Source organism: Salminus brasiliensis, chromosome 1, assembly GCF_030463535.1.
Source record: "Salminus brasiliensis chromosome 1, fSalBra1.hap2, whole genome shotgun sequence".
NCBI lineage: Eukaryota > Metazoa > Chordata > Actinopteri > Characiformes > Bryconidae > Salminus > Salminus brasiliensis.
Window position 1 is genome coordinate 87,411,464 of NC_132878.1, and position 14,361 is coordinate 87,425,824.

Here is a 14,361-nt window from a genome sequence, read left to right on the forward strand (position 1 = left end):
TGAACTAATGTAGTTGCTTATTTTTAAAGGTATTTAGGTCTCTCTCTCGATCAGACATACATATTGCTATGGTCCTACAATATGGATCTACCTGAAGCATCCTGTCCCTAGTGTCCTCTTAAAAACAAACCACACACACACAAAATACAGTTACTCTATGTATATATTTTACTATGGGGCAGTGGTGGCTCAGCGGTTAGAGCGCCGGGATATCGATAACAGGGTTGTGGGTTCGATTCCCGGGCTCGGCAAGCTGCCACTGTTGGGCCCTTGAGCAAGGCCCTTTACCCTCTCTGCTCCCCGGGCGCTGGAGTTGGCTGCCCACCGCTCTGGGTGTGTGTGTGTACTCACTGCCCCTAACACGTGTGTGTGTGTGAGTGTGTGTTCACTACCAGATGGGTTAAATGCGGAGGACACATTTCGCTGTACAGTCCACACTGTACAGTGACGAATACGTGCACCTTTATCCTTTACTGTTATATTGAAGATTATATTACATTTTATTATATTATAGTGTGTTTTTTGGCCAAGAGCCCTGCCACAGAGCAGCTGCCTGTTTTTCAAGAACTGAATCCTGATTCCTGGTTAAATTATCATTTGTAATCAGAGTCAGTGATGTATGTAGGACTTTCCGAAAGCCTAGAGTGTCATTTATTCTAATCAAACTGGTCCCACCCACTGGAAATCAGATCCTCAGTCCGTTTGGAATAGTGACTGTGGTCAAAGCAACAATATGTAGCAAACATACCTTAAAATAGTAGCTTCAAAATCATGTGAATGCTCCACTGACTGTAATAGGGAGAATAGCACCTTCATCTTTGTCCTGGTTCGGGCCTGTATGGAATGGTAGCACAAGATCCTTTCATGAGAACTGCATAATGCTACCATGTTCATAATTGTCATATTTGTGTAAAATCCTGCAATATTTCTCTACCACCTCAGTCCACAGGCTTCCTTCACTCTAGCTTGTCCAGAAATGCACGCAGGGTTAAGCTAAAAGCATGATTTCCTGCATTAGTTCAGTTCAATTCAGTAAAAGTGAGTTACACTTCCCCACTGTAGGGGGAGCCCAGGAGCAAAAATACCCAATTCTTGCATAATTTTGCTTCAATGTGGTGCTTTTGACCTGCAGTTCTACCAGTGAAGCCCTAATCGATAGGAGAGTTTGTTTAGCTGTATCTCCTCAGATATGACTGAGAAAAAAAACCCTGACTGAACAGTTTTCTGTTTCTGCTGTTGCCAGCCACAAGGCCTTCTCTCAAGGCCTAAAGGGCCATGAGTGTTCCCCACTGCAGATAGCCCCTCATTACACAAATCCTTAACTCAGATCAGCTGATTTCCTTTACGTTATACTGTGATGGCTGGCATTGGTGGGGAACTCCACAACGTTACGCCAAACACTCGTGAGCTCAGATGATGGTTAATGCCTGTAGATGACTCAATGCTTCAGCAAAGCAACAGTGTCAGGTTAAAATTGAAGGGTATTACAATTTAAAGAGGGGGAAATCCCCAATCCAGACTTTCTCTTTCCAACTGCACAACAAACCATAAAGCGAAAGCGAAGCCGCGGCTGTAAATATAACCCTAACCTGATCACTGGCTGGCATCCCCCTCACACGCCAGCATACTTTTCCTTAGTGTGTGTGTACGTGTGTGTGTCCCTTCTCCAGCTCAGTGTTTCCATCTGAAAGCGGTGGTGCCACCCCCATATAAGGTCACATGGCTCATAGCGATGATGTAATCACAGCAGAGTTCCCTCTCCTTTACACATGCACACAGAGAGAGAGGGAGAAAGAGAGAGGTGGAAGTGTAGAGGGAGAAAGAGGAGAGGACACTGTTGAGGTTTTGAAGGCCTAGTACTGCCTGTACTGAGTTGCCAAGGGGACAGAAACATTTCAGCTGGGGGTAGGAGAGCAAGGCTTGGAGAGATCCTGGTATATATTACAGGAGAAACAGAGAGAGAGAGAGAGACAGAGTGAGTGAGAGAGGGAGGGAGGCTGATCCATTATAACAGCTGCCAGGAACTGTGAGAAGGCACTTTCTACAGGCCAGAGTAGAGACTTTCTCCTCATCATGGGCAAATCAGGTAAGAGATCTGCTTCAGTGTGGCTGGAGGTGGTGGTGGTGGTGGTGGTTCATGTAGCCTAATGTTAGATGGACATGTCCGACCACCTCTCTTGCAGCTGCTGTCTTATTTTATAAGCCAGCTGCCTGCTTGCCTTGCTCTGTTCTGGTTGTGTGTGTGTATGCATGCATGTGTGTGTGTGTGTGAGAGAGAATGAGAGTGAGGCTTTCAATCCTTGCATTGTTTCAGAGTCTAGTATGATGTAGTTGGATTTATCAGTAGGCCTCTGCAATACTCACAAGTGTGGTACCAGTGATGCATTGTTCATTTTTGAGGGCTTCAGATGGACTTCAGATGTGAACTCCATTGTTTGAAACGCTTGAGAAATTGAGAGAACTTGCAATGAGATTATAAAAGCCTGCGAGGATATGCATAGCATTAGCCTTTCCATGTGTTTAGTTGGATGTGTTAGTAGCCAAGTTGTGTACAACTGTAGAATTTGTGTCTATGAGTGTATAAAAGAGCTTCATTTAAAAAGTCCCCACACCCAAGTCATGCATCACACTGTGAACGAAGGTCATATTGATGTACTGTGGTGTGGTGTGGTGTGGTGTGCTTTCCTAGCCAGGGAATTAAACCTTCGTTACCTGCCATGTTTAGAGTTCTTGGGCAAGACTCTTAATGCTACAATGCTACAATGCATCTAGTCTACCTAAAGCTTCAAGTAGAAGCTCACCAGACATTGGACTGTAGTATTGCCTCATGGTGAATAATGCTGCTCCCAGTTGTGTTGTGTAAGCTGGAACTTAGTCACTTAGAAATTCACAAGTGATTCGTCTTCGTCTGTTGATAAAGTCTTTTTTTGCGTGTGCTGGAGGTTTCCTTCTGTGCTGATCTGTGATACTATGGTTTGAAAAGCACTGCTCACATCTGAGCTTATATACTGTAGTACAGAAGGTTTGGTCAGCATTTAAAAAACCTCACTGTCTGACCAAAAGCAAAACTTTATGGCTACTTATATATTATATTATCGTTTTATATTATGACCAGCTACCTAATGGTGGGAATAACCGCCCTTGGCTCAGATGACACCAGACTGAGACATTGTGATATGGACTGACTGTATGAAGTGATGAAATAGAGGTTAACTGGTCAGCTGTGGCACATTGGTTGCTCTGTACCACTCTTCTGGCATCAATGACCCGTGGGGCACCACTGTTATCTCGTTGGGTGGCACCCCATGTGGAAGAAGTCCTTCCTTGCTATGCCTTCACTACGGCAGCTCTAGAACATCCCACAAAGTTAATGGTTTCCGAGGTGCTACCACTGGCCACTCAGTACCCTATTATCATGTCCTTTTGGACATCAGCCAAATCATGTCCTTTGCCTATTACACTTTGCATTACATTTTGCACTCTGCCACAACTGACTGGTGTGCTTGCTTATTTATACATTTAGCAAACCCTGTCACGTGGCATCTGTGAGGTCCCAGGCCGAGATCATTCCAAACCGGGGGTGCTCATATTCTGATATGACCATATATATATATATATATATATATATATATATATATATATATATATATATATATATATATATATATATATATATATATATATATATGAAATGACCATAACATGCCGTTTCACCACGCCAGCCAAATGACATTTCTTTATTTTCTTAATTTTCTTCTACAGAAGACACACATCGCAATATATACATCATTGCTTTTTTTTTTTTGCATAATTATGCAGTATAATAATGCAGTATAAACGTATGGCACATTTAATAAATGACTTTTTTTTTCCAATATGTGAAATTCATATATACAAACCGTGCTCTAAAACATGCAGAAAATACCACCTTTTATTTGCTATCTTTATAGGGTTTGTTAGCCATCATTTAACCATCACCAACAGTGGTGTCCGGTTGAAATGACATGTACACCACAGTTTTTATAGGACTGTGCAGGATTGTGCAGGACTTCCATGTTTAAGACATGAATTGTGGATGTTTGGCGTGTTAGTTTCTGATCTTCTACAGCTCTGTTCCTCATTCTTAACATATATAACATATGTCTTCATTTGCGATTCCTACTATATAGTGTCCTACTGGTTATTTCAAACCTGGTAAAGAACTAAAATAACTAATATTTTTAACACATTTATCTGCAACCAAATTGGCTTTATATAATGAAAAACTATATATCCAAACCCCACAGCTTACTGTCAGTGGTTTTGAATTTCTTTCTTTCTTTCTCACTGTCTCCCTTTCCAGCCTCCAGGCTGTTTTGTGAGGAGGTGCTGAAGAGTCACAATGACTACAGAAAAAAGCACCAGGCTCCCCCACTGAAGCTCAGCAAGAAGCTGTGCACAGAGGCAGCAAGGTGAGGCTGGTTCCTCTGCACTGTCCCTCTCCCCAGCCATCTTCTGCATGCCTGTCATTCTACACTCATAAAAGTGAAAATTCTTGGCTGGGAAGAACCATGAATGGATGAACCATGTTTTTTTTTAAATGTAAAAAGGTTTGTGTGTTGTTTACTACGAGACATTAAAGAACTATCTATTGAAGGGTTCTAGGAAGACTACAAGTGGTTCTTCTTTTAACAACCTTTTTTGGCACCTTTAATGTTTAGGATTGCAATGCTTTGGGTGGTTCTGAGCTTCTTTTCAATGCAACATTTCTATTGACATGTATAGAATTAAACATATTGGGCCGTCCTCGCACCACACGCTCGCCCCCAACAGAAATAAACACAAAAACGTATAGATATATACATATAAAATACTGTGCAAAAAGTTTGACTCCTAAGTCCATTAATAAACAATAATATTCTTGGCCACAAAGTTCCTGTAAAAACACTAGAATCAAATGCAAGTGCTTAATATCTTGTAATCTTTGCTCCTGCTGTGTGTGTTGTGTGTATTGTAGATATGCAGAAAGTCTGGCCAGCACCAGGATCCTAAAGCACAGTGTTGAGTCGAGCAGAGGAAGCTGTGGAGAAAATCTAGCCTGGGCATCTTACGACCAACCCGGTAGGATCTTGCTCTGTTGAGAACATTCTGAGAACATGGTAAAAACTCCCCTCCCTGCTCTCAACAGCTGGGACTGATTTTGTAGTGACCGTCTCCATGATAGCTTTGTAAGCCGGTGACTAAATGGAATGGAATGTCTGGCCGGTCCAAGGAGATTTATAAAGTGTCACATACTTATGCATTATGGGTCATATAGAGTTTACCTTGACAGAAAAGCCCATTTCATGCCTAAGAATCTGTGATTCCTCACTGGATTTGCTGAAGGGTGTTGCTGCTCAACTGTCTGGCCAATTGTCCCACCAAAAGAACAGCTGGCTGCCTAGTTTAGGATGATGCTTTAGAGACACTTTCTGAACCTTGATGGGTAAAATGTCATTAAAGGTTGTTTTTTTTCGTTTCAAATTCTTCATACTCTTGAAATCCAATTATCTTGAGGTCTTATTCTGCTAAAAATGACCAAATGTTGAAAGACTGGATGGAGATGGCCTCCCTGCAAGTCCTGCAACTTAATTTTAAAGGAAAATTCCAGCGTTTTCCAATGCCAAGAAAAACAACTGGGATAATCGTCTGACACATATTGTTGATTACCACGGGCAATGATTAGGGCTATTTTCCCCACATTTAGAAAAGAACTGACAGATCCAGAACTCACTTAAGAGAGGTCGTTCTTGAATTTCTTGAATAAGCATTTGAAATATGAGAATATAAATATGTACAATGTGAAACTCAAACCTACACTCTATACAAAGGATGTTAGCAAGTGTCAGTAATATTTTTTCCCTCTACAACCCAGAACATTACTTGTATTTGGATGGACTAAATATTATATCACAGTACTTAAAGACAAACTGCTATTCAAATACAGGCCCATACTAAGTACCATGATATTTTTTGTCAGATTTGCTGCACTACACACTGCATCCAATTAAACGGGACTAATTATGCTACTTGTAATAAAATATGCAGTTGGTCAGTGTCCTTTAGGCACAGACTGCATCCACAAAGTATACAGTGTATCACAATAAGAACATATCATAATATGCTAAAATATTGTCATAATGCCCACCTTTTATAGTATAGTATACCTTTCACCAGCAATGATGGAACTCATAATGGGTGTAAAATAGGTTTCACAATGTAGACATAAATGCGATGTTCAATAAAGCTGTTGGGAATCATGCTGATATGAGAAGCAATAAATGGACATCATGATCACTGTTCACTACTATGCAAAATAATACAATACTAATAGCTACAGTATCATTATTGCAAGCATAATTCGGTGCGTTTGTTCCTAAAACAGTCAGCTGTCAGGAATGAGACTGACAGGAGGTTGTCAGACAGGGGTTACTACAGAGTAATCAAATATTACAAGTCACAGAAACTTGGTCGGTCATGTCATTCTCTTTCCTGTTAATGTGTCGGCTTCTGTTCACGGATTGGTCTTCCTGAAGATTTTTGGGGAACTGTACTAATTATCCAGCAAGTCAACCTTACCAGTATGTAGTCTAGCTTGTGTTCATACTGGACTCTTTCCTTTCCCCATTTAAATTCTTTAAACACATAAGCGTCTTTATTTTCACACTCTGTCCAGATTTCTTGAATCCATGTATGATCAGCCAAGAGCCTATGCAAATTATACCTACACCACTATGTTGCAAATTCTTTCATCTGGAATTTTTTGAATTAGGCTATAGAAATTCACAGCTTTATTTGCAAATACTTTTAACTGGAAAACTCTACAGAAATGTGAGTTTTGCACAAAGATTTACTGGCAGAATCCAGCAACTGCCCAGTTGTTTCTACTGTAAGGGTGTTTTGAGAGTGTTTCTTTTTTTAGTGCAGGGAGCTGCACTGTAATTATTGACCATTATAATTCATGGTATGCTGCAGATGCAGCGGCCTAGAGTTTGGGTTAAAGTATTCCTTTAATGCCTTTAGTGTTTGCTGTGGAGATTCCATGTCTGTGGGATTGCACTTGTGTTTTGGTCAGTAAGACAAAGAGAACTGGCAAATTTGCACAAGCAAACAGGAAAACATCATCCTTAATTTTCTGAAATTCTGGTACGATATGAAAAATGAAGAAACGCTAATTCCATTTAATACAAAACGTTTTGAAAATAATAACAGCCTTTTTATTTTGCTGGTGGTATTAATTATAATATAGCATGCCACCGCTTGTGAGGCATTGAGTAATGCATTCCACTCCCCGCTGACACTCCCCACTGACGCCCACCCCCTACCGAACTGTGTATAAGGTGTTAAATCTGTCTTGTCTGTCGGCTTACTCTTGTTATTAATCCCAATGTGTTTCCATTTGTTGATTTGACTGTTATTTTAGTAAAAGTATGTGTGTCTATTGTCCCCTAGTCCCTCAATCAATACTGTAACAGTGTCTTTTCTCCTGCAGTGTCTTGTCTTTTTTTTCTCTTTCTGACATCATTTTGGGGAAGTGATCTCAACCCAGTCACCGTGGACCCTGTAACATTTTTGTGAATGCTTGTCACTTTTCCGTCTTCACAAAGGGCACCTGTTCCTGAGAATGAGTCATTTGTTATATCTTCGGATCATTGACTCTATAACTGCTATTACTTCCACAGAGTGTGTTCAGGTTTATATTTTACAGACTTGGCAACAAGCCATTTTCATTGAATTTGTTCAGGTTACGAGGGCCGTGGGATCCATCATTGTAAGAGCAGAGCTTCAAGCAGTTCTGCGCTTTGGAAACGCATTATGAATCTGACTTTTTCAGGCTTTTTTCTTAAAAAATAATTCTATAAGATATCGATTAATGAATCCCATTTGTCCTGAAGCAGTCACACCAGTGAAGCTGCTCTGACGCCCTAACAGACTTACAACCTCACACTTCATTGCTTTTTCAGACACAAGGCCATCAGGCCATATCACTTCTGTTATTCACTGTCTGTTCTTGTTGTCATTGTGTGTCTGTGTGCGCTCACAGGTAAAGACGTGTCCGACCGCTGGTATAATGAGGTGAATCAGTACAACTTTAACCAGCCTGGCTTCTCCTCTGGCACTGGTAAGCATGTTCTGGCCCTCAACCACAAATCCAGAAGATGGAAATTTAAGGAACACTGTTGAATTTCTTAACCTAATCTCTATCTGGCTCATCTGTATCATACATGCTGGACAGTAACTCTAACAGATATGTTTCCCTGTACCTCGAAACCCAGAGGCATTGACTTAAAATATGTAGTATAATAAACATCATAATCGAAGCCATTGGGCAGCTGCTAGACACAAATGCTGGAGTGCTTCTTTAATGTATGAACCCTACTAGTGTAAAAAGCATGGATTTAGTCACAGGATGCTGTGTGAGAGAACTTGATGATTAATCACATCAGCATAAGATCAGAATTCCCTGAAGTTCAACCTCACCCTGGATGTTCCCTCAAAAGTTGAAGGATGAGCAATGAGCAAGCTCTCCCAGCATACCACACCCCCCCCCCCCCCCAACCCCAAAGTGGGGTAATATCCCCCTGACCATTTTCCTTTCGCTCATCCCTTGCTTACTTTGATGTCACAGGGTCAGAAAAATAGGACTGGAAGAAGACCATGTGAGGAATTTTGTCCATTCCTTTCCACCTCCTCTCTCCACACATAAATATTTAGCTTTGTAGTCACACAGCTATCATGAGGTTTATATTAGTGAGACACACACACACACACCACACACACACACACACACACACACACACACACACTCTTTGAGACGGTCAAGACATCCTAATGTTCTCTTAAGCACACACACGATAATCCCAAGGGACTCCTCAGTGGTGCAGCTGTCTAAGAGTTGGAGATTGGGAGTTTGGTGCCACCATAGCTGGAAATTAGCAGGGGTGTAGCAGGCGTTTTAAAAGTGTAGGAGATGCTGTTAGTACATAGCCCCCCCACAATGCCTTTGAAGGTCAGAGAGTGTGAAACTGGCCTTGTTGTGTTTGGGTGGGTAGGATTACTCTCCCTCCCGCCCATCCATCCTGCAGCACAATGCTAGCAAATTCTTGTGTCTGTTAGCCGAGATAACAGAAGTGTCGGTTAGCCTTCTCCTCCAATGATGCAGCATTTTCGACAGATGTGCATGCTTACCCTCAGCTTGTCTTCCGACTGGGACAGATCAGCTCAGAAAATGTGTGGTCATTTCCATAGCTAGAACAACATAGCCCAGGTCACTGTACCTATCTACACTATATATTCAAATGTTTGTGGACACCCCTTAAAATTAATGCACTCCGCTACTAAGTTGCACCCATTACTGACACAGATGTGCAAATGCGTGCACACGCACACAGCTTGTCTAGTCCTTGAAGCGAAGTACTACCAATAGAACAGGGCTCTCTGTAGCAGAGAAACATGAACCTATTGGCACCATGCCTAATGCCAGGTGTGGGCTAGAGGGGTATAAAGCCCCCCACAATTGAGCCGTGGAGCAGTGGAAGAACTGCGTTCTCTGGAATGATGGTGCTCCATCCAATTTTTTTGGGATGATTTGGGAATTTGGGGTGGGGTGGTGATCATCTGTCCTCATTAACACTGAATGCAATCAAATCCTCACAGCAATGCTCCAAAATCTAGTTGTAGAAAGCCTTCCCTGGATAGTAGAGACAGTTACTCCTTCACAAGATAAACCCTTTTCCCCTTGATTTTGGGAGAAACAATGTACAGGCAGTTGTCCCAATACTTTTGTCCATGTGATGTATCTATAAATAGCCTTAGCAAGGGTGGATGACTGTATGCGTTAGGAGTCTTGCCCCAGGACTGTTTCTAAGGCCTTCCAAAGTTGAATGTTACTTAGGGTCAGCACATGTCCATGTCCACATGTTCTCATTAAAAGGTTCCTTTGGGAACCCAAAGGGGTTCTTTGGCAACACTTTACCGAAGGGCAGCATTCATGAGGCTGTATGGCAACTTACAAAGTAACTTAGATTTTGGAGGTAAACCATTCCCTAACTCCTCCTCCTCAGCCCTATATATGCCCTTCATTCTCATTTCACCTTGGTGGGGAACAACATTGCACTCACATCCACCCCATCTCCTCCCTAATTTTACACAACTTACCTCAGGCACAGGGGGCTCGGCCTCATGCACCCGCCACCAACCCACAACTTCAGCCTAGAGTTCACCTCCCCATTCCAGCTCCACAGACATGGTCCATTTTGGCAAAACCTTTATTTGCAGAGTCTCACTTGTCATAAAGGCTGCTTTTATCAATTCTTATGTCATTTCATTGATGACCCTGAACTGACCCTTGTTGGAATAAGCCTTTATAAATGTAGGTTTACATCATTAATCGTGTAGTCGCCATGCTGCCCTATGAACCCTGCTCTTATTTATTTTGTGCGCACTAGTTGCTAGCTAACTAGCTTGCTAAATGTGTGCGGTTAAAAAAGACTAAGTAGGAGTCTTCTCTGATCCAGGTCACTTCACTGCGATGGTGTGGAAGAGCTCGAAGAAGCTGGGTGTCGGTAAAGCCGTGGCATCGGATGGTTCTACCTTTGTGGTGGCTCGCTACTTTCCTGCTGGAAACATCACCAATCAGGGCCACTTCCAAGCTAATGTCCTGCCCCCTAAAAGCTGACCCCAGAAGGCAACATGAACCAGAGGCTAGATGACATGGGGAGTTGGACACACGTCCGAGAACGGCTAATGGGAGCCCTAGAGGGCCAAACAATATCACACTGACCGTGCTATGCAGTATTTGAATGACCTTAACGTGTTAAACTTACTTGAATACTAAAAGCTTAGCTCATGTTCACAAAGATCGGCAGTATGCTGTCATGCAGATCTGCTGACCAGCATTTGATGTGACAAATTGGTCTGCAAGTGAAATATCTGTAGTACTTTAATCAACCGCTCAGTGTTCCTGATCTTTGTGAACATGGGCGTTATGTATGTTATTGGAACATTTTAAGAACTTGAACTTTGACTGATTGAGTTCATGATATTCCTAATGGAGATGTGCCTTTATATTTTTATATTCATATGGTAAGAAAACGCCCATCTAGAATCACCGCTAAGGTGTGATGCAAGCCAATAGGAAGCCCAGGAATCTTTATTTGGGTCATTAATTACAAAATACTAAACAAAATAAAGGTGCTTCATTAGAGTGGTCCTTTGAGCGGTGCCATAAAACAGGGCTGCTCAATCTTCTCCACAAAGGGCCAGAGTGGTGAAGGTTTCATTCCAGCCAAGCAGAAGCAAATGTGGCTGGCTAATTCATCAAACAAGTGGGACCTGGTGTGCTGCTGGAACTCGCAGCCACACCAACCATTTGCGTATACGATTGGACATCACTGCCTTAGAAGAACCACTTTATGTTCCATAAAGAACAATACTTGTAATAGAGAAAAACCTTGAAATTGGTACTTTTTAAAGAACCTTTATATCAAGTGTTTTTAGACCTTGGAACCAATAGTGGTTCTTCTATAGCAGAGTTCTTCAAATCTGGACCTTGAATCCAGTTTCCAGTCCTGGACTTTGTCATCCTCGGGAGGTGTGACATTACGTGGCCAATATTTTACATTTACCGTTCCCTTAACTTCCAGTATGCACAGAATCCAGGACTGGAAACTAAATTCTGGAAGATCCAGATTTGAAGACCTGAGACCTGAGTTCTGTGGCATCATTTAAAGAACCACTAGAAGCACCTTTTATTTTTGCGAGCAAACCTTATAGAATGGAATGTCAGCATATACAGTTTTCCACTTCCTCCAAATGTAGCCGAACAGCCAGGGCATGTTTGGTGTCTGAATGTTGCTGCTTTTATTTTACACTGAAGCTACAAGTCAGTAGTTAGCCAAATATTTCCTGTAAAAAAACTTATTTCTACCTGCTCAAACTACATCCAAGGTTTCTGTAAGGTTGCAGACTATCTGTAGCTCCTTTTTTCCTTTTTTTAAGCTTTTTTTTTGTTTGCTAGCAATGCTACATTTCAACCCAAAAAACATCTTGGCTGATTGACTAAATCTGGGTCAGGTGGAAAATGCTGAACTGTGCTTTACTGTGGATGTCTTTGGTTGGGGTGACTTTCAACACTAAAGGTTTGGAAGTTTCCATTAGCTTCCTTATTCATTAATAATCCATCATATGTTCTAAATGTTCAGTAAATGCTCTTCATAGGCTGACTGCAAGTCATATCTTGCACAGAAATATCATATTATTTCAACTTCTTGTGTATTATGTATTAAACTTGCAACTGTTTTGAAATCACTGTATATGGTAGATTTGTATTTACACACACACACACACACACACTATATGGACAAAAGTATCCTGCTCATTTGTTGTTTCTTCGGAAATCAGAAATAATGGAGTGTGTCCTGGTTCTTTTGGAGTAACTGTCACTACTGTCCAGGGAAGACCTTCTACTAGATTTTGAAGCATTGCTCACCACCCCACCAAATTCCCTAATTCATCCCAGAAATAATATATATAAAATAATGCTAGCATAAAAAATAAATAAATAAATAAATATATATATATATATATATATATATATATATATATATATATATATATATATATATATATAACTGTAAGAAACCGGCATATGGGTCTGCTTTAATTAGATATACAAACATACAGAATACAGACACACATTTTCCAGCCTTGTTGGATTTTCACTCTCCCCTGATGTTGTTAAAACAGAACAGATGTTTTTTTTTTTTATCGGTCTTCCATCAGTAAAGGTAAACCTGACTGTGTTTTTATAACCTTGGTTAAAGGTACTATGAAGCTGTGCCACTTTATGACAGTAGGTGGCACTAACTAAGACGCTTCAACTCATGAGGTTCTGAGGTGAGTTTTATCATGCTGGATGCAATATGCTCTAGCACAGTGGTCTCCACCCCTGCAGCACCTGCAGACTTTAGATCCATCCCTAATCCACCCCACCTGATCCAACGTCAGGGGGATTCTCAATACAAAGTAGGCCAAGTCCAGACTGGTGTACTTGGTAGAACTGACTTGCAAATACAATCTCCGGAGGATGGGAGAAGGCTGTACAGTGATTTTGCATTCGGAACAGGAGTGAGATGCATTCTGGGATATTTTGCTGTGCCAAGTCATGCCCTGATGCATCCTCAACATCACAGGCAGAACAAGAACACGTCCTGAATTTGGCAATGGAGCAGTACTTGGGCTGCAACTGACAACGTTTCAGAGTACAGAGAAGAACGCAGATTAAGAACTGACCCCTGATTGGCTGAATGTGGTGTGTTGGATTTGGGTTGGAGCTGAAATCTGTGATTGGCTCATTTCTGCTTTTGAAGCAGATTTGCTTCTGCAAAACATTTCACACTTGCCAATTCTCTGATGAAGGGCATACGGTCAGTGTGGATGTTAAACGGTGTGGGCAGTGTGAAAATATGCCCACTGCCAAGGTCATGACATTTGAACAGGCAAAATGGTATTTTCAGGGCAAGCCCCTGCGTAACAGCTCTAATTTGGGGAGGAGTTGCAGGTCATTTTAGTAGGAAGCTGACGCTGACCTGTCTCTCCAGATGTTTCCCATGGATTACTTGTTGCTTTTTGCAAGAAAAATGTGCTAAAAGATAATAAGAGGCAGTCCCTCCTGCTGCTTATCCAGTCTCATCCCCTAAAGTCCTCACAATACACAGATACAAGTTATTTTTATTGGCATCATAGAAAAAGCAAACCATCCTAATTCTCAATAAACACGTGCCAAAATGAGCCTTGTTAGCCTTACAAAACCTTGCATTATAGCTCTCTGCCTTAAACTGACTAAAGAAAATATACAGCATGACATTACATAAGAACCACAGCCAGGTAAAGTAAATAACATTGCTGATCTGGTTCTAATGGCACCCGTCAATTAGTGCACATACTAGGCAGCAAGTGAACAGTCAGTTCCTGAAGTTGATGTGTTGGAAGCAGGAAAAATGGGCAGGCCTAAGAATCTGAGACACTTTAACAAGGGCCTAATTGTGATGGGTAGACGACTGGCTCAGAGCATCTTCAGAACATCAGGCAGGTCTTGTGGAGTGTTCCCAGCATGCAGCAGTCAAGACCTATAAATATACAGATGGGCACCAAGTCTCAATAATGCTCATGGAGGTCCCCCCTCACAACTTACAGGAAGTAAAGGATCTGCTGCTATGAGGTAAAGGTGTCCAGGTCTTGTTGTATCCATGCTTTGATAGGTCAGATCTGTTTTGGTGGGATGGTGGACCTACATAGCATTATGTGTGTGTGTGTGTGTGTGTGTGTGTGTACATCTATCAG

General features: G+C 41.6%; 1 protein-coding gene across 1 annotated transcript; it reads left to right on the forward strand.

Annotated features, from left to right (window-relative positions):
• The first annotated feature begins 1,841 nt into the window (after positions 1–1,841).
• On the forward strand, positions 1,842–12,232 carry glipr2l (GLI pathogenesis-related 2, like). The gene is made up of 5 exons (XM_072659028.1): positions 1,842–2,086; positions 4,343–4,451; positions 4,997–5,100; positions 8,063–8,140; positions 10,536–12,232. The coding sequence occupies exons 1-5, from the start codon at positions 2,074–2,076 to the stop codon at positions 10,694–10,696; spliced, it is 465 nt and encodes a 154-aa protein (XP_072515129.1). The 5' UTR covers positions 1,842–2,073; the 3' UTR covers positions 10,697–12,232.
• The last annotated feature ends 2,129 nt before the right edge of the window (positions 12,233–14,361 follow it).